Here is a 27,482-nt window from a genome sequence, read left to right as displayed (position 1 = left end):
GACACTTGGTAAAGTGAAAAAAAGAAAGAAAAGGTAGCTTCTCTGTTGCAGAACTCCACATGCCATTGGCTGCGGTCCGTTCAATACGCTAACTAACCTTATCGCTTCCCTCCATTCTTTTAGAGCTGGGAATCGATGTTTTTATCTGCCTCGGTCTCACAAAAGGAAGAACATTCATTTAGCTCCAGCTGAATAAAAAATTGGAAGAGAAAAACCTGGCAGCTTCAATGCTTAGCTGTTTAGTTTTTCGCGTGCCACCTGCGGCGTATGTCGGCACTACGCACTGCCGCTGCTAATAATATTACCACTGCTTTTCCGGGCTCAGCGGCAGGGGGGATAGCCGCAACGACAAGGCCGTCGCGAATACCTGCAAGAAGTGATGACAATGACGGTACGTGTAATTTTCTCCTCAGATAAATTTATTGACCACAAGCTGAGAAAAAAAAAGAAACAAAAAAGAACAGTACAAAAAGAAACGAGTCAGCCTTCTCAAAGAAGTCAACCGGTTCGTTCGCAGACACTATGACATAGAGATGCGATTATGTACATAACTTTACACCGCCCTAGATAATTAAGTATACAGTGGTACACGAAAGTCTGTCTCTTGTCCGACGCTTGAACGGAGAGTTTTTTTTTTTTTTTTGCGTAGAATGTGTGCACGTAAGTATAGCGCGGACGGCGACCGACCGCATTGTAGCACGATACAGTGTTGTTACACTATAATACAAGATATACATATGGAAGAGATAAAAACAATAAAGTGCTCGCCAGTGATTAGAACACATTGAAATTCATTCACGGCAAGACGGTACAAACTCAAAAGTAGGTGGGACATGAGGCAACGACAGCAGGAGAAACGCGAAGGTAAAGAACGCTGTCAGCAGGCTTCTTTTCAGTGCCAGGAGTTACATATTTTGCGAGCCGATATGACCCAGCCCATTATTTATCTCTTCAGCGTTTACATCACCGCTCTGGAAAACAATCGCTGCTAATAATTAAGCCAAAACATAGCATACCTCGGTACTAATGTTTTTCCCATTTCTTTAGAGTTTCAATAGCGGGATCTTATTTTTGCACGGGTGCAGATATCACACAAAGAAAATAATTTTTCCTCGAATAAAAAGCATCGCTGAGAATATCAGATACGAGGACCATATTAAGCAGTCCTCCCCTGAAGGGATGATTCTCCGAGAGCAATGTTGGTGCGTATTTTACGCCTCTGGTAAACATTTACCCAAACTAGATGTTAGTAAACGAATATTTAGTTCAGAGCTGCTCTTTCGCTTTACTAATTGTAGAAGTCAAGACGTGTATGCCTCCTCGCGGTTTTATAACCATTATGTCACACCAGCAAAGATAAGCATTTAATACTGCGTATAATTCAAGCGCATTTGAAAAAGGATCTGTTCTCTTCGCCAGCATGATGAAAGCGGAGTGCCTAGATTGAATAATAGAGCATTCGCTAACGTTGTTTAGAATATGTTTCACACAGTTGTTCCTAGCCTATATCAATATGCGAGAAGTGTACATGCATTCACTGCGTCACATATTTGGTGATGTGAACGTGATATAACTCCTTAATGCACACCAACGCTCAAGTGCACAAACTGAAGGGTGCTGTGCATATTGTTGACAGAGGGAAACAACCAAGATGCTGCACATACGGAATGAGAACAGTGATGAACCACCACTGCATTTATCAAGCTCAGCCTTTCCAGGACAGCTTTATTAACAAAATAAGCGCTGGTTATTTTGAAGCACTGATCGTTACGTCTGGTATATGCACAGTGTGTGTGCAGAATTAAAAAAAAAAGCCTTAAACTTGGGTTCGATGTGCTTTCAAGGAGTAGTAAAAAAAAAATGCCAAAAACTTGTTACGGTTTATCTTTGATACAAAGACCGCAATATTCTTCTGGAAATATTTAGCCACAGCTGTATAAAAAAACGCATCAATAATATTTCTGTGTATTCTGACACAAAAGTGTCCGATTGAACAAGTTCCCCTTTTGCAACACATAATTTGGCAATCTCACAGAAAAATACTTGTTACGCGAGGACGACAAAGTGGCTTTTCTTATTTTAGGTCCAACCAGCAGTATTTTGCTACTGAGAGATATTGTCGTAAAGTTGGTGTAGACTAAAATGAAAAGAGCGTAATTTAGCCGAAGCATCATGGTCGTCAACAGTTTGCACAGCACTCGAAGAGAAAGCAACACAGTTCGGTGCACGCGACTCCAGTAAGAGGGGTGACGACTCTCAGTCTCCGCGGAAGGTCCAACAAACCGATAAACATGTACACCAACAGACATGTCAACATCGTTAGAATGCATTTCTGCGGAGTGATATGACAGGTTAAAGAGCAACACACTAAAACGCTAGGATCCTACAGCTGCCCAGAAGCCACAAGAGGGAATGCTCAGGGGGAAATGCTCGGAGGCGGCTGCTGTAATGCAGCTGAAAACTTGTCGACCAACGCAATTTTTAGGGAGTCGGGGGCTGTTAAGAGCTGCTATCTCATGTGTGAAGTCACACTCCCTTCGGGCTTTCCTGTTTACCCCTTTCAGTCAATTATACAGAATGACCTGTCGGAATAAATTACGTTTATATCCATTTTAATACCTAAGGCATCTCAAGATCGCCTTTGCCATGTCATGTCATGAGGATATCTCAGCAAGTCTGTTTTAATTTCTGCGTAATTGAATGATGGGAAGATTGCTGATGAATTTTGCTCCATCAAGGTTAACTGCATAGATGACGAAATATACATAATAATCAAACGTAGACCTGATATTAAAGTTTAAGCTATAACAGATCTGACGAAAACGATTGCGAAGTCATCAGCTAAATAACCATTAGCACGAATAAAGAGGCCACTCTAGCTGAGTCCGTGGTTTACTTTTGCCTTTAACCAGTAACAAAGACAACAGTCAGCTTTTCTAAGCTTATGGACCATATCGCACTGCTTTTCCTCAGCAGAATAAAAGTCGCACAGCGAGCATTTCCACCTGAGATTCGTGCGTAATGAGGCGATTCCGGCTAAGTGAGATCAGTATGAAGCTGGAATGTTGTAGAGTAGTTAGTATGGAGGCCTGCAATAACGCGCGTATTGTCACCGCAACAGCAAACATCGGGTGGCGCGGGGGCAAAACGAAGGGGCGTTCCGAAACAGTGGAAAGTGGAATGCGGTCGAACACTTTCCCGGAACTGACGGGTAAGCGCTGGGGTCAAAGGTCTAGAAAATTCCACTATAACAACTTTCTTCCTTGTCACCTCAACAGGCATGCTCGAAAAAGTTTAAAAGGGAACTCTTGCGAACTGTGCTTACAGAGTCGGAGTAAGAGGGACGGGCGGAACTGAAGTAAAACTGGATCACAGGAACGTTTAACACTGAAGCAGTTGCGGCAAGAGAGGAGAATACGATCATCATCACCAAAAAGAGAAACGCTAACTGCGCGAAACAAATCTTAAAATCGTGTAAACCGGGCGTCAAGACAATGCAAAGTCAACCAGACATGAAGGTTATACACTTGCCGGCAGGAACTCCGAAGCCTTCGCAGACGAGCTTTTAGAGATAATGAGAGATTTTTACGACTTTGCATTGAAACCAACTTGGTTGTAAAAAAGAATTCCCAAACGCGTGACGTCCCAAAAGTGACTAGTTTGCAAAGCATAAAATTTCGACTGTCACACCGTGGTTCTCTAGCCGTTGCTGAATCTTGAGATACCCGTTTTTTTGAACATTCGATTACTTGATGCTATATTTTGAAATTTTAAATTTAGACATGATACACTTTTTCGGCACAGGCACAAAGAGAAGACATCAAAACATTCGGTAGTACTAATTAGGTCACTCGTTAAAATGATAATAGTTTAAATAATTAGAAGAGAGTGCAAGAAAAACAACAGCGAAATTGCGCCACGAAGTCTTCGGAGTCTGCACTGGCAGGGCATGCAGGGGCTTCGAGACAAATGAAAATACATTCGCGAGGGTACAAGATCAAGTACGAGCCAACATCGGCCGTTTCTGCAAGAAATATCTTCTCATGTGAAAATTCTTACCGCGAAGTAGGACAAAGCAAAATGTACAAAGCAAACACTAGGCGTCATCTCACACGTCTCTTACAAAAACACAAAACGTCTAAGCATTTTACCGCCACTCTCCAAACAAGACACTGCATTCAATCGAGTTATCTAAGCCACTACGTTGTAGCTACGTCATTACAGAGACTTGGAGCAGGAACGAAAAAATTTACAGTCCCAGCAAGAACTAGCCAAGCTCCCCCGACTTTGTGTCGCGGGGGCATTAATCTTGACACATGGCACGCTTGGAAGAATAATTCACGGTTTCTTTGCTTCTCCAAGAAGAAGATACGGTGCACAAGCTGAAGAACATACGACTGGTGCCTCTTCAGAAATAAAAAAAGCAAAGAACATAATAAAAGATTAACAATTTTAGCGTACTTCAAATCCTATCTCACACGACACACCACAGCACTGCATCTACAATACACTCTTTTCTTTAAGAAGCGCGTTTTATCTAACTAACAGTTCTACTACGTTAAGTGACGCGCGTCTTCCACTTCAATATACAAAAATTCGACGTAGGCTTAGGCCTAGCGCAAGCGACTCTGAACTGCGCTGCAGTTAACTGAAGGTAGAGTATAGAAAATAACCGTAAAACAGAAGAAATAAAAAACGGTGTGAGCCAGGGACTGCAAAGTATATAATACGACGTGGAGCGGCCTAAACTGAGCCATCCAGCAGACCGACATCACTGCATTCTGTCACCATTTCATGACCTTTCACGATGAGGACATGTACTAATAAACAACAGCTTCGCATTGACATTAGTGTTTTGCTCTGTCACAAACTAGAAACCTTGGGTGTGGGGAAGGAAACAAAACGTTATACTATCAGGATTGAGTTTAGTGGTAAATGAAAAGATGAGGGCTTTGTATGTCAAGGTAAGCACCCATCTAACGTGACTAGAGATTGCAAGCACTTGGGAATATGCCGGAAGGGATAATTCTGCCACAACAGATAAGTAACAAAAAGAAGAGCGAATGCGAAACGAGCCGCTTTTGCATTGAAAACCTAAAAAAGCGAAAAGGGCTTCATTTAGTTTGAGAAGCACCTTTAGGCAGATGTCAGTCGGCATAGTCCCGAACCGGTTTTTACCCTCACAACCAGGCCATAGCAAGAGCACACAAATCTCAAACCCGACTCACTCGTGCACAATCACGACTCTGCTGATTGAAGAAGACAGTGAACAGGGTACAGTGAGAGGTGAAGAAAGTCACAGATAATAAACAATAAGCCGGTCACCAGCGGATAGCATGTGAACGGCCACTCAAACAAGTGTCTCAAGAACCTGCATATCTGCGTTTCTTGCAACTCTGAATGAGACGTGATTAAAAAAAAAAAGAAAACCCAGCAGCACAAACAAACTGTCCGATAGGACAAGTTAGGTTGCGAACTCAGGGGATACTTCCGTAATGAAATTTCTCGTGGGAACATAAATAACAGGTCTCTTGACACGCATCCAAATTATTGGAGCGCTTCGAAAAGAAGGTAGCAAAACATGGTTTCAGTTTTCAGCATGGCGAAAAGTATACACTTCACTACGTTAACTTTCCTCAACTTTGCATACTGTCTATCGGGCCTGGATTTAGTCTTAATTGATGCGCGTTCATCAAATTACGTAATTTGCATACGAAACGAAATAAAATCCAAAAGACCCTGACACACGTGAAAAAGGTGTTTCCAGTATAGGTGCTGTCCGAGTGCTAGCCCAAAAAAATGGTTTGCTAAAATGAGATGGCGCAACTTTTAGCTGAATTGGGATGTCGATAACCTTGATATATCCACCTCTAGGGAAACTACATTACTCAACATAGTTTTGCTTGACACGTTAATTTAAGACACCTGAAACATGAGGCCAGAGCTCTTTCTTCACATGCATAACTCAATAAAGTTCACTGCACATTAACACGACAACTTAAATTATCCTCCCAGTCCACGGCACATATTCCGCACACGATCTCCGTATTTACGCCAACAATAAAGCAAAAATGCTGTGATCAACTGCTCAGACCGCATAGCATGGTATGTACACATCTCCTGTCTGCTCCTGAACAGAGAACACACAGTGAATACGCACGAAGGAATACGTTTTGAACAATGGTACACGGGAGATACGAACAAAATAACAACGGTGCAATAAACGCCGGGCAACTCGCCAACGCTTTCAGTCGACGACGCTGGGAGTCACCCGCGAAGTGCTGGGAGAAGGGTGGCCTTATATATTTTGCCTTTGCACCTCTGAGGCCTGGAAGGAAAAGATTCGAAAGAAAATGCATTAGGGCGTAACATCATCTGCACAGGCAGGATTGATGAAGGAAGGATTGATGAAGGAAGCATCAGGAAAACTTCTATGAACCACTGCTGATAAAACACGATCATACCGCCTTGTGGGGAAGCTTATTTGTAAGAAGCCCTAACCACGGAAAGGTACAGTCGTGAGCAAAAGTGGTATACAACACTGAGCCGGTGACGGAGCTCGAGAAGACTGCATCCCAACTTTATCTAGCAACATCTAAGATCGAGGTAATAGTGGAGGTGCCCATTTTATTCACATGCACGGTTCCGATGTCGCTGTCCCTTAAGCAGTTGCTAGATGGCATTTCAATGCATTTTTCCCGAGCCCTCTCACTGGCTGAGCGTTGTGTACTACTTGTGCTCACGACTGTACATTTCGAATGCGGGCTTCTTACGACTGCGCAGTGGGCCTCTAACAATTGAGGCGCGCCTAACAGTCTAAGAACTAAGTATAAAGTCCTAAGATAAGGGCTACAGCAGAAACGACAGGGAAAAAACTTTGCGCTTTGAATGATGCTGATATGAAAACGTATTACCCAACAAGCGGAGTATAAGCCTTCCAATAGTGAATGTGTGTTCTTTGTCCTTTTTTATTCTAGTTTGCTCCATTGGCCGACTTTGTTTGGTTGGCCGTCTATTTTTAGCTTTTTAACGCTCACGAATTAACAATGGTTACCGAAACAAGTGGTTAATATTTTAGTGATTTTATTTACCATTAGTTTCACTGTTTAGGCCGTGCGTGTGGTAGTTTTCCTAAATGAGAGTTCCGGCTACTAAAACGTAAGGACCAAATGGGGCAGCAGTGTACCTTGCAATCGCTGGTGTGAACTGCAGGCGAGATGAGCAGAACAGTCCGCGGTAAATGAGAACAACAGTTGGTATCAGAAACGGTTATTCGGCACTTCCTTGTAAATGGTTACTTGCTATGAACAAAACGTGCTTCAAGCTCAGCCTTTTAGGGTGCTACTAGCTCCCTTCTGGTCGAAAAGATTGTCTTCCTCCGCGACAACGAGACATTCTCTGGCAAGCGCAGCCGCATAATGGTTTTGAAAATATTAATTAATGAGAGCAGAATTACAGTCCTAGAAATTAAGCTGTTTCGTCGGGATTCTCTTTCCTTTCATCTCCGATGTTCTCCACTCTCATGCTTTCTCTACTAGTCTCCGCCACCGCAATTCGCCATCCTGCACCTGTGGTGGCCAGAGGCCTGTAGCCATGGCCCCGCTTGGTGTGGCCCTTCTCGCTTTCGCTTAGGCCTAGGTCGCGTTTCTCCGCTAGGGGAGGAAGTCACCAAGTTGGGGAGCAAGTTAAGCTTGGGCTACCTTGAAGGGTTGTTCTTCGTTGGAACCGGGAAGCTAATAATCGAATGGACCCCCGCGCGAGTGTTCATTCAGGAATAATGATAAAAAGAAAGTAAAACCATGCGGAGACACGCCTATGGCAGCGGAGTGAGTACGAGACACGACGCCTCGGATTTCCACTTTCACCTGGTCGATAGGTACTAGAAAACGTAGCACAGCAAGGATGAAGAAATGTGCGGTCTACGCCCGCTCTTTTCCCCTCAGTTAGAGAAAGGAACAAAAACGTGTCGTTTAAGCGAATTGCGTCTTTGCGTAGATCCGGATGCAGAGCAGGAGGAGTATTGGATGTCCGAAAGAGAGCGCGCCAGGTTTTTATATATTTGCTATTTTTCAGGGTTCGCGTCAATAAGATTTTTGTAGAGACTATCTGCGATACCTGACTGAACCAGTGGGCTCGCTTGTTTAAATGTCCAGACCTTGACCGAGGTTATTTTAGTTGAGCTAGGACATGCATAGACGTCATGAAGAAGTTGAGTGGTTACCTGCGGTGGCTCAGTTGTCCTGTCCGTCCGTGGGCTCCTTGAGCGAATGCCACTGCGCGATGGGACGGCGCGGAGACGCCAGCATGTCCATCCAGTGACGGAGCTCGGTGCCCGTGGCGTTGCAGCCCAGCACAACCTTCCCGATGGGTTCCGACGTCCCGATGCGGTCGTAGTCGACCACCGTGACAACCAACTGCACCTTCTGCATACGAGAAATAAATAGACCGAGAAACAAACAGGAGACGCTTCCCGTTGCTGTGTACGCAGGACTTTTGCTCTATGTGTGAACGCATTTTATCTGCACTACATGGATGTTTATTTTGATTGTCATCTGATCGGTAACACTGCACAACTGTAGCAAGTAAGAGCTTGTTCACGGACCTGTATGAACGTCGTATTGCACTTTTGTCATTTCTCTGTGTCCTTCGTTGTGGCGCACTGATCACTGACTGAATGCCTCCTTCAGGTTATGAGAACAATGGATGAAGCCGTGATTTGGCTTCAGTGGGGCTTTTACCCAACATGGCAAGCATTACCCGAAACAAAGATGTTATTATCTGCGACTATGGTGGATCGAAGGGCGGATGTATTGTTATTAACCAACGGGGATGCTTTAGGACGTCATAAGTTTAGAACAAGTATTTGTTTTGCAAAAGTTTACCGAACAAGTGATCGAAGTTTTATATGAGAAGCAACAGGGAACCTAGGTACGACTAATGCCTGTGGTGATACTTTGCGGCAGCCTTACGCAATAGCCCGGGAAATGTTGGTGCAGGGTACTTGGCTCACCCTCCGCAGCTTAGAGAATAAAACATTTTCGAATTGAGAACGATAATTTCATTTGTTCGTCACTGTCTTTTGTCCTGTCCCGCATGACAGCTGCACCTCGTTGTGAGCAAGATTATACACCGCAAAAAAATTCAAATATTCTTCAAAGTCATTACCGCTGAGATTGCCATGACTCATAAGTCTAGAATAGATGGCAAGCAAAAGAAAGAGCGCATCGCCTTGGTCATATGTGCCTTAATTTTGATTCGCAGAGCTAAGATGCATGTTATTAGATGACTGTATCGGTACGTGCCTGTATTTGTTCGAACGGGACTTCGAAAGTGAAGGACTCGTTGTAGTAAGGGTTCAGGGTGCACTTCTTGATGCTGGTCTTCTTCTTCTTCAGCCTTTTGCCGTTCATCATCAGTGCAATCTTCACGTACGGGTCTGTAAAAGGAAGGGCCTTGATCAATATCGCAAGGAAACGTTCTAGAACGAGTGCACAAATCAACGACACAATTGAAGCTATGAAGAAAGAGGACAACGATTTAAGCACGTAGAACACGCTCAATGTTTCGGCAAGAAGAATCCATTATCGAGAAGTTGGAACTGCTTTCGAAAAAGAGCCTAAGCAGGTAGTTATTGAAGAACAAGCACAGTGGGAACATTTGCTAACAACTGTGAAACTGTTTGCTTGTACAAAATTACTGTAATTATTGTACACGGCGATAACTCGGACTTCTTTGAGCAGCACGCAATGAATGTAATTGGTGGATTCTAAATAATTAACAGTCTATTATCTGAGAAGGCAGACACGTGCACCGTGGTCTGCAACCAACAGTTGAGTGATTGCGATGACCAGCCGAAAAGGTTGGAAGAGCTTGAGTCATCAGCGAGTGGTGCTTTCCGCCATAATGACCTCAAGTATGCGGCGGGCCAAACAATTCATTCCCTCAAGGCACGAGCTCTTTTGTGGGGCCTGGCTTAATGGGCCGTCAATAAAGATTTATAATAAATAGAAAGTGCACCCTGGTACTCAACTGTTGCGCCGTTAGCATGAAACAAATGTAGAGAAACGTTAATATACTTTCTGTGTTAGCTATCCCTTTTTGTTAGATGCATAACGCAAGTATGTCGCTGCTGGGGATATGCTCTTGTTGCAGTTACTGACAGAGCAATAAAGAGTTATTTTGCATCATCTTATTCATCAAAATGTGCCTAACTGCGCTCTTTACAGCGCAAATATCCCACCAATTGACCTCATAATAAGCCCTGTCTAGCTTCACTTAGTTCACGTCACTCCTCAAGTGCAAGCCAATAATGCATGCTTTATGACAGACGCAAAGGAGCGCAAAACGTGCGCGCGGCTTTGTTTTTCTCGCGTTTTATAACTTTAGATATCGCCAAGTCTTGTCAAAAGACTTGTCATTGTCAGAGTGATCAGGCCAGTTTCTGCAGATATCTAAATAGGTGAATGGTGCGAGCGCTTGGTGCTACAGTGCTGGTATCAGCCTGCCAGTGAATGGCGGCTGTAAATAGATAATTATATATAGTTCCTATCCAACAGACAAACAAGAAAACTCACTCACTCACTCACTCACTCACTCACTCACTCACTCACTCACTCACTCACTCACTCACTCACTCACTCACTCACTCACTCACTCACTCACTCACTCACTCACTCACTCACTCACTCACTCACTCACTCACTCACTCACTCACTCACTCACTCACTCACTCACTCACTCACTCACTCACTCACTCACTCACTCACTCACTCACTCACTCACTCACTCACTCACTCACTCAGTGCTGAATTTCGCAACCACAGCACGGATTGCCTCTTATACAGGAATGGCATGCTAGCCACCGATAACAATTCCATTAGCGTGCAGGGTCGATATAATAAAATGAACATTTCATAGCCATTTATACGTTACTGAGTTACACTCCCTTCTCCATTGGCAGTGATGCTGCTAGCTGAACTTCAACAGATATCGAAGAGCGGACAGAGGAGCGTGCACAGATAACACCGACTGAGCACAGGAGCGTGTAGTATCTTCAGAAAACAGGGAACAGCGGCAAATAAAAAAATAATTCAATATAATCTAACAAGGAATCCTTATATTACTCCGACCCAGACTGACTGCAAATGGAACACGGAAGTAGTGCCATTTGAATCAGAAATGTCATTCATCGAGGCGTAAACTGCAATAAAACCACAAACAGTAATAGTGCTACAAACCGGAGAGTCCTCCAACATCCATCTTCTTAAGGTTCTTGGCTTCCAGGATAACTACAGTCAGTTTGCCGGCCGTTGGAACGTAGCGGAGTGAGAAGCAGATGTCACCCAACTTGTTTTCCTGTTACGCGGACGCAGGTTTGCGGAAATAAAAAAACCGGGAGGAAAGAAAGGGCCGGGAGAACAACAGCGTCGTCAGTCAAAGCACCCAGGAATTTTATTGTGCGCGGCTCCGATTTGTCTGCGCAAAGAACAGACACCACTTGGTCTTTAAACTCTTTCACACGCATAAACACAGCACCGCCTAAATTTTCCCGCCTATAGTTCGGTTTCGAATAGTTTCTGCAAACAAGTGTCCGTAACAAGAGGCGAAAAGAGTTGCCGCTAGCTAACACTTTCTCACCCCAGTGCATTCGTCCAACGGTGACAAGCCCCATGTGAGCGCCCTGTGATTTAATAACGCGTGATTTGATGGTGTGAGGTGTAACATTTAGAAATGGGTCTGAATGTTTGATATCGTGATATGCGCCTTATAATTGTGATAGCAGGTTTACCTCATCATGCATGTACTACCTTCTGCTTTGTTTCCTTCCTGATCGCGTAAACGTCTTGTGGTGCGAAATAAATCCGACCTCGGCTCATCGTTCATCTGAGATCTTCACATTGTTTGAGAAATTGAATAGAGATTGATGAATGTTCCTTAAATCAAGTGTCACTAAGTACAGGTCTAAAACCATCCTTAACCTCCGTGGAAGAAAAAAAAAATGATCTCAAACACTTCACTGCAGATCTCAGCATAAATGTGAGATCAAGATTGGTTGCAGCGGGGTGTTTGTGGCTACGAAATAATTAGGCCATATTTTACTGACTAGACACAAACGTTCACATGAATATTTTAAGGAAATTCAAGCTTCTATGTATTTAAAATCTAGCACCGATTCCAGCGCCAGCTCAACATTAAAAAGCAGATAACATGTGCATATGTCGCCTTTCCTTTTCTGTATTGTTTGTTTTGCGCATCGTCTTTTTTTAGGACCATGCACGTACTAGCACCCCAGAGTGCATTAGAAGCATAGAAAATATTTGTATAGGAATTGTTTGATAATGCCACATTAAATCAAAAACGTCATCGAAACAGACACTTCGACAAATTGGACACCGAATGAGCCGCCATTGGCATCCCAATATGCGCGTATTGATGCTGCGACATATGCCAATATATGCACGCTGTTTGCTATTTTTACAGAGTAGATCGAAGAGGTTTCCAAAACTTACAACCGCTGGTATAAAGATCAAGTTAACACTCACCAGTCCTTCCGATAACGACCCCAACCCAACTGCGTTTAGGTCAGGGTCTAATTCTTAATGAAATATACTTTTTTTGGTCGCGTAAAAGAGAGGCACTCAGAAGCAAGCAGTTAGCTTAGTTCAAACGTTTGTGGAGGAAGACAAGGAATTACGAATCGTTTCGTAGACATGTCCTTGCAAGAACCGCATTCAGGAATCTACAAGCTGCCTGACGCAGTAACACACCCAGTGAGGTTTGCAAATATATATATTGGATTCTATTGAGTATATGTGGATTGAATTGGCCTTGAGTTTCGCAAAAAATCAGTGCCAATAGCGCAGTGATTTGCTCACTGAGAATATATTGACTGGAGACTGCATTATTAGGCTGCACTGCAATCCTACAGCTGATCCTTTACTGCTGAAACGCTTTTTATTGCCTTCGCCTACCATTCACTGCATATACGAGGACGCCTTTTTTGGGCTCAGTTTAAAATTTATGTATCTTCAAATGCAGTACCTTAGTAACGAAAGATAATCAGAGTATCTCGTAATCTTTACGAGTTTACCAATGAATTCATTCTGCAGTTCAAACTGGGGTGCAGGAACTGCACTAACAGATTTTATATACATTATCGCAAGCAATGCTTCAGCGCGCCTACATGATGATTATATAGATGTTTAGTATGAAGCACGTAATAATGAATGACACTTCGAAAATATATCATGACATGCAAACTTAGTATGTACACGTCGTGTGAGCTCTCCTTTTGTGTACAGGTCGGAAAAATTCCATTTCTTGCTTTTTAAAAACGTATTGAGAGCAGAACCTGCTTGCCGTTCTTGCAATGACACGTCGTCACAAAGACATCAGCAGTAAAAAAAACAAAGCAAACAAGCACATCAAAAGCAAATGCTACGCAACACACTTCGTCAAAACTGCAGAGGTGAGGTTCAGGGTGCGTGGAACAACGTCTAGTACGTCACGGCACGACACAAGACAACACATACACACGCACATATAGACCGCTATATTTCGACTGGCGTCCTGACATACACCACCTATAATTTCGTTTCTTTTTTGTCTCGTAGGGGGACGGTCCTTCGGTCGCCGGGGTGCTCCGGGAAATTCTTACTGTGACTCTCGTTAAAGAAAAGATTCTTGAGGACATGCATACTCCAGGTCGTGCGAAAGTTCTGGCTGAAGCGGAACGTCGAAGCTCATGCAAAATGCAGAAGCCCAAGGAACAGAGTGAGCGCACGAAGCCTGTTTCGGGGCCAATTCAAGAAGTGTGTTTGTGCCTTGGCAGCTCATCGGACCTCTTTTCCTAGGAGCCATTATATTCGTTTGAGCTTCAGTCCCACAGTTTTCCAACAGAAGCGTCGTGACGCTATTTTCCGGTTTCCGTCATCATCAATCCAGGCGCCACTTGGGCGTTACGGGACTCGTTGCTACCTTAGTAGCGAAACACTACTACTATACAGGTAACGGCCTAGGCAAAAGTCCGGGAGACTGAAGAAAATGTAGGTGTTTTAAAGCACTTTATAAAGAGAAAAAGGCGTACAGGGCCATGGTTGTGTGCACATAAAACGCAGTTCTTTGCAAAATCCCTGCCGCCTGCCTGCCAAAATTGAGTTGTCTTTCTACTGGTCCACCTTCAAGCTATTTAGAAGTAACGCTGTGCAAACTCGCTGCCCGAAATAAAGTGCGAACTACTATGTCGAGTTTTCTGTCTAACAAGCTGTATCAGCAGAGAGTTGCATACAGAGGAAGAGGGCCCCGTCGTGGTGGTGCAGTGGTTAGGGCGACCGAGTACTGTGCCCAAGGATTGCGGGATTGGATCCCAGCTGCAGCGGCCGTTTTTTGATGGAGGCTAAACGTGAGGCCTCCTTATGCTGTGCGATGTCAGTGCACGTTAAAGAACCTCAGGTGGTCCGAATTTCCGGAGCCCTCCACTACGACGTATCGCATAGTCTCAGTCGCTTTATGACATTAAACCAAGAAACCATAAGGGAGAGTTTATATGCAAGTAATTACAGGACGCTGTGAGCAGCTACCACGCTGATGTTCGACCTGCTTGTCAGAAGTACATGCGGAAGTGCCTCTCCTATGGCCCACAGCGGTCAGATATAAGCACAGTAACAGTGCTCCGTTTTAATCATCATTTTGCAGGTAGCGCACCGGAAAAAAACATGGCACGGGTGGCGGGCACGAAATTTCGTTCTTTTGCCAGAGAAGAAAAGTGTCTATGAGAGGTTGCCTATGATATAAGCTTCATCACAACTATTGTATATCTTGCAACATTTTTTGCACCCACATAAGGTTCCAACAAAATTGAGAAAAAGAAATGCTGGCTCAGAGCTGTGAGCATTGTACTGTGAAGTCGTTGTGCGGCGATGAAAAAAAAAAAAAAAACGAAAAAAGCTCCCGAATCGAATTGCGTTATTTTACATAAAGAAGGAAGCACGTGAGAGTTTTTGTCAAACGTAATCTGCAACACCAGGTATACGATGCTACAAAACTGTTTTTTAACCAATACCAGCAGTACAAAGCGAACAATAGGAAGGTGCCATTTTACAGTTCCGATAGTCCTCCCTCTGTATTGTCATGTGTAGGAGTGCGGTGTTGTGCGTGGCCATACAAGTATTCTGTCCTTTAATTTCCTTCAACAGGCTCAACGTCTCAATCAGATACACTCGAGTGACGAAGATTATTGATGCATTCCAGAACATCTTGGTAACCCGTATATGTTTGCACTAGTAGGTTAACCTAAGCCGATTGAACTGTATCACGACAAAATCCGCCACTACGTCGACCAAGCAAAATGCGGCGTACATAGTGGAGAAACACCGATGTAAGGTGCAGCCTGTAGTTTGCAGTTTTGCCTGAGTTTCTCGGCCAGGGTACCTAATGTTAAACATATAAAAGGCGACAACATAAGAGATAAACTATATTTTTCGTTATTTTTTTTTTTCAATGTGCTTTATTTATGCGCTCGCGATAAAAGCACCCACATTACATTGACATGCCATGCGAGATTTTATTAAAAGTGGGGACGGGTGCTGACGCGAAACCAATACTGGCGGTTGAGTGACGCGGGAAAAACATATATGCGCAGATCATCTTATTGCGTAAATTTTCAGCACGAAGTCCTGCAGACTCGAAAAGGTTTCAAGCTGACATGATTGTTCTCTTTTCAGCATGCCCACGGATAGCAACATTACTCTAAGCTCATGTTGGCATACTATCTCGCTCTAGTGGCTGTCTCGGGTTTGCGTGCATATAGTCTTCGGTCTATCCTTAATAAACGCCCGGCGACGATGTCTCCTTGCATGTGGCGCGCTTAGCTGGTCAGTGAGTAAACCACTCACAGTCGTACATTCCTAGTTTTTATGGGCAGTAGTTCACGAGGTAACCGAACTGCAGTTCGAAGTTCTCGCGTGTGTCTTGTAAAGGAAGTTTGTCCGGAAATTGTTTCAGCCAAGCGCCTAAATGTCATCTTTTAGGGGAACGCAAAGCGAAGAAACGTTTCCAGCACTTCGTGGGTTTGCCGACATTTTTCGCAGCACAAATAAAAACACGTTCAAAGACAAAATATATATAAACGAAGCTTACTAATTGTAAGGAAGTCACGCTGAGTAGGACCTATCACCTGGTGTACGTAGGTTTGCATGCTTGAAGTTGCTCAACATGCCTCAAAATGAAACGGAAATTCTACGTCAAATTCATACGACTTTGTACTTGTATCTAGACGCCAGGCTAGGGAACAGAAAGCTTTATTACGAGGCGCGTGCTCGCAGACTCAAACCAACAACAACCGTACATGGAATCTGCGTGCTGTTTTACACACTGCGTGAGCTGCCGGCGCATGCGTAGACAGATATGGCGAATGCGATAAGCCATGACAATACATCGCGAGCATCTTTATCGCTATACAACACGACATTATAAAAGTACTCTACTGCGGAGCTTATTTCTAAAGATAGATAAACAATTTTATTATTTGCGAACTTATAATGATTACTTTTGAAACATTTTTATTCAGCTTCTATAAACGCAGTCACAATGGTCCGTTGGCTGCATGCTGTTCATGGAGGCGAGGTCCTAATTTTAAAAGACCGTAACAGCCACTTACACGAAATACCGGGAAAAGAAGACACTTTTCTTTCCCTTGCCCACTAAATGCTGCGTTGTTCCTTCTAATGGTTTACGCAGAATGACATCGTTCTTTGCAAGCTTGTACGTTACCCTGAATTCCCCATTCTATAGGCTGTGCTATTTGCACCACTAGTAACCTTGGTATACAGTTTACATAGCTGTCTAGGGAGGCTGAATTCGGCGGTCTTCCTCAGCTGATGTAGCGTTTATTGCTTCAGACTGGCCACAAATGGCCCAGTACAAGGTAAAACGTAAACACGTGCCTTGAAGAATTTCGGCCAAAGCTGTACGAATAATATTTGTTAAATAGGCGTCGCCGGAGAAAGCGCGAGCGGAGGGGGGGGGGGGGGGGGGGGGGAGGGACTAAGCAGGAAAGCGAATGGCGTCTTCGTTCTTTGATTCTGAATTATGTTGGTTAATAAAAAATGGGGGGACACATACGCTCCGCTGTCAAGAGTATGTCGCGATAGTGAATGCCCGCGAACGATATTTCTCCCTTGATATATTTTAAGGAAATTGATTTGTTTTATATTTTGTTCTCTTATAGCCTGCCGGTTGATGACGTCACCATAAGCTTGCACGCCGTTTCTTGAAACGATGCCTCCTAATGTGCGTTCAGCGGAAAAGGCTGTTTGCGTTAGAAGCAGCGCCACCAGGGGACTCTAGCACCTTTAAGGATATGAAGCAATAGCGTTTCACACACGCGCAAGGTTTTTTTTTTTGTCTTTTTATGCTTTTATTATTTCTTTGCTTTCTTCAAGGTCTTCATACACTGAAACTGAGGATAAGCAAACATTGGGTTTCAATTCTGAACAATTTAACCTTTGATTATGGAACCCCTTTTCCAGTTTTTCATCTGCCAAATATTTAATTGATCAATTAATTTTTTTAACTAGCATCATGAACGATTGGCTTTTCATTCTTAGCGTTTTGACATCTTCGAACCCTTTCTCCAATTTTTCATCTTATCAGTGATTTCAATGCATTAATAGATCAATTACACAGTATACAATTTCTTAATTACCATAAGCAAGTATTTGCTTTCTCTTCTACGTAAAATGACACCTTTGAAATGCCTTTTATCAACTTTTCATGTTTTGATTTATTTCAACACAATTAATTCACCAAGTTCACACTTTAAATGTTTTAATTGGCATCATCAAGTATTCACTGTTCATTCTTAGCACGTTGACACCTTTCAACCCGTAATTTTGAAATTTTCGCATTTATTAATTTCATTTTTATTTTTAATGCAATGGTTTCACCAACTCGTCATGGCCTGGCACACACTCATCAATCAATATTCTCTATAACTACTAATTACCATTATGCGAAATTGTTTACACAGCCCCCGATTAGTTCCGGCCCGTAGTGCCGATCACTACGGCGCCGATGGCTTTTCGATCGGACGAGCTGCATAAGTTATCGCTTAAAACACAGCACTCTGGCTACGATTCGAAACATTAGGCTGTTTAAAGAGGAGCGACTATCCTGTTTCTTCAGTAGAAATCCGCGCTCGTGTAAGGTCCTGCTAGCCCAGGCACCTAATGAGTTAGCTGACGCAAGCTAGCGATTACCAACCACGACTAGCCCCTTGTTGACAATAATTAGATCAAAATGTATTGCGTGAAGGAGATAGAAGGCAAGCTTCCCGGTTACTGTGCTATATCAATGCACGGCAAAAAGAACTCACATGGTCGACATTTTTAAGAGGTCTCCAGTACACTCTTTATAATAGGGGATTTCGCTTTCAGAATATCAGCTTTACAAAATAAACCATAACTTGGTAGTGCTTTAGCCGCAAGGTGACGAATGCGTCCCTGAAGACGCCAGCCGCACAGGCGCTGTTTCATTTCTCGCATGGTATACCATCCATCCTTCCTTTTGGCGCCTCCGATTTGGACACTATATGTGTTACGTATGAACCCCGATTGCTACAATTCCTTCTGATTCCAAATGGCAGCAAGAATAAGGATTCTATGAAAGTATCCTGAAAGGCCCGAATGGAAAGCGACTTCTGCTGGAGCAAATTATTAATGCCTACGAAAGGCTCACGTGTGCTGGCGCAGACAAGACATGATCCTCTGCGATACCAGTCACATATATACTATGCGAAAACCTGCCGTGTTTAAAGCAAATCGCTATATTTTAGAGCATAATCGTAAGTTCGTGTAGGCTTCAGGTTAAAACTTAAGTAGGCTAGCACAATTTACTGTGCTCTATCAAACAGGTGCTTGGTAACATGGTTGCTTCCACTTCTAGCCTAAGTTGTGATGGCTTTTGCGCTCCTCAACAGAGCCTGGCATGCACCATCAATCTTGCTGGAGCGGATGCTTTTGCTCATGAGCTCTACAAGAAGCGGGATTAAGCTTATTGTCCACAAGGCACTGGACTAATTATCGCCTCAACTATGTAAATATGTAGCCTTCTGTTTCATTACATGCCTATTGATTACTAAATATTTGTGTTCAGAGCACCTGAAATTGCGTCAGAGTCTTTTAAAATCTGCTTGAACCACCGGAAAAGTTATTGCACTGTATTGAGTATGTACTGAGTTATTGCACTGGTAGGCGCGAATGTATCAAGGGCGAGTAGTGGTTCCGGGGTGGCAGGCGTGCGCAAAACACCAATGAAGCCTTGGCTATTACAAAAAAAAAAAAAGTCGTATATGTCGTCGTAAAAATTTACGACTTTTCCACTAGGGCAATAAAAGCGCAACGTGAAATGCAAGCAGTCTGGTCACATCAACTGCAGCCCTCGGCCGCCTGAGTTTCGGACCGGCATAGAGATGTCAGCGAACAATGCGATGTGAAAGGTGCATGGCCCATGAGCGCTTATTTCGAATTTCTCGAAAGTCAATCAAGCTACTCAAGATCCTGATTCCTTTTTAACACGAATAGTAAGCGGGCCTCCTGTTCTTGTTTGTAAGCAACGTACTGTCCGTGTAAGTGTCTTCACACGTTCATCCATATTGCATCTTGCTTTTGATTTGTAAGGCGCAAGTAATGCGCTTAATTCTTAAAGCTTGGCTTCAAGAGAACGCGATTGTTTCGCAAAGCGTTTTGGTTCATAATTTAATCGGCGTCCTGCTTGTTTCCGTTACGACAATATTTGAGTAATAGTTCTCTTTTGGCACTTCGCCGTGCATCCTAGCTGAGCGCCATTTAATACTGTACCAACTACCAAGATAAGCATGGCCGCTAACCAGTGCTGCTACGACGCATTGGCGCAACTTAATGCAACCATTGTAGAGCGTTTAAGCTGACCCATGCCTTTAGCTGGAGGCTTCATATTTGTGATATCATCATGATAATGCACAAAGTTAGTTGTTGCTATTTTGTTCGTGCTTTTACGACAAAGTAACGGGCCCGTGTCGCCAAAAACCCGACGTTGTCGGCATCATCAGTGAAGGCATTGTTCACCGAATAATCAGAAGATATCTAAAAAAAAACGTTGGATGACAAATTCAGAAAAATTGTTGAAGAGCTCCTGTAAGATCGACAAACGAGAATATCGAGAATTAAATTATGTTTAATTAGGGCAAGTATTTGGGGCTGAATGCAGAAGCTTTGGTTGCGTGAGGAATACACTGCTTATAGGCAACGAAGGCTGGTTATTTCAGGCGTGTTAGAAGAGGGCATACTGAATGAGTTGAGGTCTTTGACCTAGTGGCGTGTCTTGAAAACAAATACTGATGTAAACTAAAATTAGGAGTACGCTAATTAATAATTAGTGTTTACGTACAAAGCAACGTTGCCATTTAAAACAAATAACGTTATGAAAAACAAAAAGGAAAGAATACAATGATAATAGCAAATGATAAGCAGAAGATGTGTAGACAACGAGCATTACATTTATCGTGTTCCAATATCATTGTGAAGCTCAAACAGACCCCCCCCCCCCCCCTCTTATTTTGCATGCAAAAGTGGTCACGTTAAAGCACATTGCTACGCAATACTTCTCATAGAAGCTTCATTCTCAAATTCCCATTGCGTACGAGCTTAACGTGCTATCAACTATCAACCTACAATGTCTACACTGGGTACTGCAAGCGCCACAACAGCCATTCTCTTGCCGTTACATGCTAGAGGCGTGGCCAGCTATCCAAACTGACATTTCGCAAGTTTCACTTTACATCCACGTCCATCACTAAACCCTCCTCTCCCATTTAGGCCTGTGTACAACATGAACGATTTCGCAACAACTAATGTCCCCGTGCCTCCCAGTGTTTCTTTCACATCAACCAAAGTAGTCTGAACAGAGAAGAAAGCTTCTCGCAGCGGCATTCGCTTCACTTGCGCACACCCCGAATGGAAGCGTAGTGCGTGTCTGTGTGTACAAGAGACGACCTCTTTCGCTTATAATGGCTGTGCAAAGAAGGTACTGTTTACGACTGGAGTCTCACAATGCGAGAGCCCGGCCGAAGTTCCTAACCGCGGTTAGTACCACGTAGAGGCACTGAGAGAGGAGTTAATGTTTAAGCAACCATAGAACAAGACCCGAATTCTTTAGTGAAGAAGACAACGAGCCGCACAGCGCCGTCATAAAGCTCGGCATTCAGGAGCCTCGCCGCGGGGTGTCCCTCGAGAGTAAATGAGCTGCGTAGCATTAATAATGTGGTGCACGCGAACCAAGGCGAAATATAATCTGGCTCAGCGCGCATTTCAGGTGACGGCACGAGGACCACAGTACAATACCTATGGGAGTCTGCCTGTATACAGCGACGTTTTATCATAGCACAAGACGAGTGGTTTATAGGCGGTGCCAACCTTGACTATTCTCGTAGCTCGACTTTCTTTCCACTGACGCGAGCCTGAAGAAGTAATAACGAATCTTGCGAAAGGGTTTGAGTCCGTGAATTCTGCTGAAATCGGGAGGGCTATCTACGCATTGAGTGAAAAATTGTCCACGTCGCTGGACTCGCCGCAATAACTTCCCAATGACCGTGCAGTGTTCTTTGTCTAAATTATAAGAACATTTAGCTTTTGTCTTGATGTCACAAGACAGCTACAACTTATACATTTTGCTTACTGTTTAAAGCGTCTTTCGAAATAAAACACAGAGTTCACTAAAGGAGCCAAGTGTGACTAAAGGCACAAAAAGAGGCAAACAATTTTTCTCCACCGCATTCACACAAGATCGCTTGCAAATCTGCGTGGATGTGTCAGGTGGGCCTGACATTGTCTGTGCTATATTCACCATGTTGTGTGAGCAGTGACATAGAACATTATCCTAACTGCTGTAAAGTGCACAACGCGGTGTGTGTGTTATTCGTTTTCCCTCAGCAAGGCAGCAGCAATACTCAGTTCACGTCAGGAAATTTTGTTATCTGCGCTGGAACCAGTCGCATGGAAAAGAAGCTTCACATATTCTTTCAAAAGTTCCTCCGGGCAGCAGATTTGGCCTCCAATGGTGACACCAGGAGGTGACAATCGACCGTTACGACAGATCGTCTCCATGGCGATGTAGATTAGCGAGGTGGTTATTAAACATTTAGGTGTCGCTAAGGTAATCGCACCAAGACGTTGCAATAATCTCAACCTCTCTAAAATCTACCAAACGAGAAAATAATATACAGATGCTGTAGCACACATATAGCTTATGAAAAGTCATCATTATTTTTCCCCAAAATGACCTCGATGGACGCACGCATGGCTGAGTGGCTAATATTGTTTGTACTAATAGACAAAAAGCCTACTTCAGCAAGTTGCCATTGCTGTCTACTTTATATAAAATATGAACGATGTAACTGCGGCACACAATTTTAGAAAGTCGTTTGCGTCAGAAAATGAAGCGAATGATTTTTTGTTTACTTCTATGCTGTAGAATCGCAAAATGTAAAAGTATGAAAGACAAGAATAATGGCTGGTTCAATGTGTTTTGTAAGCGTTTAGAACTTTAGGTGTAGATAGAGCTAGTGGAAAACTGGGTGTTTTTGAGTAATGGACGAACTTACAGCTCGAACAGTCTCGCCGTAGAGGGTGGTTTCTGCCATAAGATGTTGAGACTTCCACGTTAGATTCCTCGCTCAAAATAAAAGATGAGAAAGGTTTTGAATACTTTCTGATAGGCCTCTGTCACAAAGAGAATATCGTTTGTGCGATCTATATTCTTGCACCGGTTCTTGTACCGCTTAGTGAAGGCAAATAATTTTTTTTAAAAGTAAATATTCCCAGTACCAAAGCTAAATGTGTCTAAGCATTTAAAATCAAGGAGTGATGTCACCTAGTGAAACCAAGTGAAAGCTGTTGACAGACGTCTGGTCGAGTCGGCAGTAGATTTATCGTTCACAAAAATTCAGTAATCAGTAAAACTGTGAAAAAACCTCTTTATGAGCTTCAAGCACAAAATTTAAGTGAGAAAGTTGTACACTGTCTCGAAAAGGGGCTAGCTTCGAAGGGAAGATATAATTTAGCAGACCTATCTGTTTGCCTTAAAAAGAAAGTTGTCACACGACCATCCGCTTGCTCACATCTCTCGCCAGATGCCCACACAGACCTGCGTCCAGATAGAGCACTCTAGAAAAAGCAGATTTTTTTTTTGTCTCAGACGCGTCTTGGGAAATTAGCTTTTAGTCCTGGCTTCTCATTTTCCTGCTGGAAAGAAATAAAACTTGATTTGACTTGACACCGCGGTGTGACAGTTGTCACTTGAAAGCCTTTTTTATTGCCCGAGTTATCGTTTCAAGCCGCGAAAAAGAACTCCATGTAAACTGTAGTGTGATGTAAAAATTTCAATAAACAGTTTATTGAGGTAAACATTTATAATTATTTTATGATGAAAAACATTTATGGAAAAATTGCTGTAGCATAGTCCGGGTAGCTCTCAACAGCCCACTGTTGGTTTGACTCGACTAGGACAGAGAATATGTTTTCTGCTGCCCCTGGTATATTTGAGCAGCGTATAATGATGGTCGTGTGATTTTCCGCACAATAGATGAGTGAGAGTGTGCCGAAATATGATTGAAGTATTCTCACAAGAATAAGAAACAATAAAAGAGAACTAGAGACGGGACAAGCAGTGTGGTTGTCAGTGGAACTGAAGGGCTCACGTAAAAGAGAAGCTGAAGAGAAAATAGACTCAGCTGTGGAGGATGGAATTTTCTACTTTCCTTCTAGGAGCGTGTCTCTATCCTGAGCACGATTTGTTGGGTATGTGCAATATTTATTATCAACAAAGCGCGGCCACAACGCTACCGCGTAAAATAAGCAGGACTTTGAGCACTGGATGTTATCAGCATGCCCCCCCCCCCCCCCCCCCCCTCCACTTCGTTTGCAAGCTTGTCAGCGACGTAAATGGCTTCAATCCCACTCAGCGTACTTCAGCTTCTAAGTCTTTCCTGATCAAGTTTTGGCTAAGTTCAGTCACATTAAACAAGGGTCTCGTGGCGGCTTTATTGTTTCCTGTTCATTAATATTCTCTTTCCTCGGCTGAAACGCTGTGCTCAAAATTGTTCCACACCTCACTACTGAATGCGCCAGATTCTGAATCAATTTGTTTCATCAGACATTCAAAAAGATATCATAGCTATCTCGTACGCAACCGAAGAATCATGGATGACCAAGGCACAAACACACAATCGCTGCCACGTCAGGCGTGTACGGTGAAAAGAAAGAAGAGGAAAATTTTCTCCACGCGACAACGTCAAGCGCGAAGAGGGCAGGCCCCGTAACGAGAGCACTCCGGAGGGTCAAGTAGAGAAGCCACGTTCCGGGAACCGTCACCAGCTGCTGCGGGAGCGTGAACACGGTAAGCATGAGGGAGACAGTATTCCGGAGCCAGAAGGACAGGAGAGAAAGTGAGGAGAAAGAGAAGAGAGAGAGCCACACAGTATATGAGATATAGCATGGGTGCAAGCCAGAAACAGGGCATGCACTGCGCAGGCGCGGAGGCAGGGGAAAATAGAGAGAAATAGGGAGAACACGGGCGACGTCACCGCCGTCTTGCGGCGGGCGGCAATACTTACGGGCAGCCGTGCGTTCCGCAGCAGGTATGGGAAGGAGCAGGTGGGCCATGTTCCCAAAGAGAGAAAGGGGTTTCAAAAGAGATAGAAGTTTTTTTTTGCGATGCGACAAGGAGGAGCGGCGAGCAGACCATGTACCAAAAGAAATGAGACAAACGCAAATGCAGCATGAAGAAAAAAGAGCAGGTGTAAAAACGAGAAAGTTCGAGGAAGACGAAGGAATAAGAAAAAGGGATGCGTAGATTTTACTCCGTTCTTGGCTCACCGTTTTGTGGTTATTAGTGCTTTCATTGGGTTATTGAAACCTTTTACTCTAATTTCAGTGACAGACTATCACTTCCATACAGGTAACAGTAAAGAGCACAAAACAAGAAGCATCTTTTCAAATCACCAAAAACACTAAGACTTCCGTGCGGTGATGCTGAATGAATCCACAGCTACATATTGCACATTGCTAATTGTAAAACGGCTACATGTTCTTACCATCCTTCTGTGGTATCGATATTAAAGTAGTACATAAATGTCCTAGTGGTATCCCTAAGATTTGTATTGTTCATCTTCACCTCTAAGATTCCCTTATTGACTAGAAATGGCAGCGCAGCTCGTAAAAGTATATAAGCACAAAATCTGAGGTTGTTCCGAGAGATGACCAAAATATTCAAGAAACTTTTAAAAATGCAGTAATTTCTCGCTTGTATATGCATGAGAAATGTGATTCTGCGATGGATTGTTGCTCACAAGGCCTCTTCGAAATTTAAGCGCGATGGTAACGCAGAAGTGCGTTCAAGTGGCATGCTTCAGAGCACAAGCCAGCCCACCACATCTTTGGAATGGGTTCGTATGAGCATAGAAATACTCTCCCGAGACAGTATACTCTACTACGCCTTGCAATAAAAATTCACTGTCACATTATAGAAGTTTCTTGCAGAAGTGTATAGAAATCTCATCGTTTGAACTCTTTGGATTCACAATTTGGATTTGGATATTACCCAATGCTTTCATACATTGTATGGTTAATTGTACATATTACCAGACCTCATTGAGGTGTAAGGCATATCATTTTAGTTCCTTACTTTAAAAACTCAGGGTTTGCAGCAGTTTGTAAACTTTCGGCCTCAAAACCTTCTTATTGCACATTAAGCTATGTTAGTAGCCCCATACTTATGATCCGAAGAATGCTTGTAAATGCCTATTGCTTAAAAGGCTACATAATTCCTACACTCCGTGAGCATTTATTATTAAGTAGAGCGCGGGTTGCATGTAAATATATGCTAATTTTTTCGTAAGCATTGCAGTACTACTTCCCATTTTATAGCTCACAATGAGAGTCAACTGCAACACGATTATATGCCAATAGTCCTAAAGCACTCTGGCTAGGGGGGCATAGAAAAAAAACATGATACAATTCATTCGGAGGAAAATTACGTTTCCTGTCTCACTTAAACAACTGTTTCACCTAAGTGCCCTAATGATTTCAAGCCTTCTCAGAGCAATGTAAAATCAAATATGTTGATTGTAGCAGTCATAATGAGACAAGGCTGTGGGAAAAATTCAGTAGTGAAGCAGTATTTTTTATGTGTGGTCTCGGCTCTTTATGTACCACAGTTTACAAAAAGAATGCTACCCAAAGCATCTCAATATTGAAGAAAACTATGAAGCAAACTTTCCTGAAGCCACATACGCAATGATTGAAAGCTGTATGTAACAGTGAAATGCCCATGTCCATTTCGGCATCTATTGAAGGTGAGTGTCTGGTTTAAAAACTACAAACTATATGGTTATATATGGTTGGTAAACAAAGTCTATATTTAAGTCAGGTACCTGTCAGGAATCGTCACGGCTGTTTCTTCAGCTAATTTGATATGTTAGCATTTCCGTTTTAGTTCCATGAAGAATCAAGCGTTTTACGCAGGGGAAAGTGTTTAAATCATCGTGAACCAGTGTGCAAAGATAGCACCAGTTTTGACATTCGTATAAAAATAAGGGTACATTTTTACATGCTTGTTGTGCTTTGAAACAGCAGCCACCTCTCTAGTGCAGGCGTTTCTACTGTGTTTACTAATGGGGTTTGCTAATGGATGTCAGAGAAAGGAATTATTGGTATTCGCTTCAGTGGCACTTGTGGTTGGGAGATGTTTCAAAATAACTCACATTTGCAGCTTTTAGGTGTGAACACTGTGTGTACTTAAGTGTTCAGCGAAGAGCTACGTCTTCAATGAGGTAAAAGCTTTCTGTGAAAGAACCCTTATTGTCCAACACTGCATTTTCAAACCTGCGAGCGTAATTACCCTGTACGTTTAGTAAGGCTTGGATCTGCATTCAGGGAGGTGCGCTCTTGTGCTCCAGGGGACACAACCAGTCCTGTCAGAGCTTGTGGCGTACATGTGTTCTCTTTTGGCTGGAGTATTTTGCGTGCCTGTGGAACACTGCGTTGCGGAACATTCCCTGCCAGCACAGTCGACAGACAGGTCATGCTGGTTGTTCCACTGGTCTTTTTGCCAGGGATGATACCAAACGAAACTAAACCAAAGAAACAAGGACATAAAAATGAATGCTCCACATATGACCACCACTTCACAATCACGGCCAGCACAGTAGCATGCGCTGCCACACGAAACCAGAGCTCACAGAGGCAGCCATGTTGCTTCAGCGGCAAGGCTCTATCACTGACCAGAATTGTTTTTGTCCTCACATGGCGACGCGCTTTCCTATTAGCTCCAATGATAAAGGCCGATGCAAGCCATGGTCCCATCTTTCCAGTTTCCATTGAGGTAAACGCTTGGCCCTAAGGGTACCTTAAATACACTGCATACAAGCTTCGTGGCTCACTTGATCTAGC

The 27,482-nt window shown here is 43.3% G+C and overlaps 1 protein-coding gene across 4 annotated transcripts in view; it reads right to left on the bottom strand.

Moving 5' to 3' along the window:
- Nucleotides 1-398: 398 nt before the first annotated feature.
- Nucleotides 399-27,482, bottom strand: part of Syt1 (Synaptotagmin 1) — a 123,614-nt gene continuing 96,530 nt past the window's right edge. For all 4 annotated transcript variants that reach the window (XM_084585672.1, XM_084585669.1, XM_084585670.1 and 1 more), the window contains 4 exons: nt 11,238-11,355; nt 9,303-9,436; nt 8,222-8,423; nt 399-6,328 (listed from right to left, as the gene is read on the bottom strand). In XM_084585672.1, the coding sequence (XP_084441798.1) occupies nt 8,232-8,423; nt 9,303-9,436; nt 11,238-11,355 (444 nt within the window). In that variant the 3' untranslated portion in view covers nt 399-6,328; nt 8,222-8,231. The remainder of the gene's footprint in view (nt 6,329-8,221; nt 8,424-9,302; nt 9,437-11,237; nt 11,356-27,482) is intronic.

Source organism: Amblyomma maculatum, chromosome 11, assembly GCF_055883805.1.
Source record: "Amblyomma maculatum isolate TAMU_Amacu chromosome 11, ASM5588380v1, whole genome shotgun sequence".
NCBI lineage: Eukaryota > Metazoa > Arthropoda > Arachnida > Ixodida > Ixodidae > Amblyomma > Amblyomma maculatum.
Note: the sequence above shows the minus strand (reverse complement) of the source record. Positions and strands in the feature narration are given on the sequence as shown.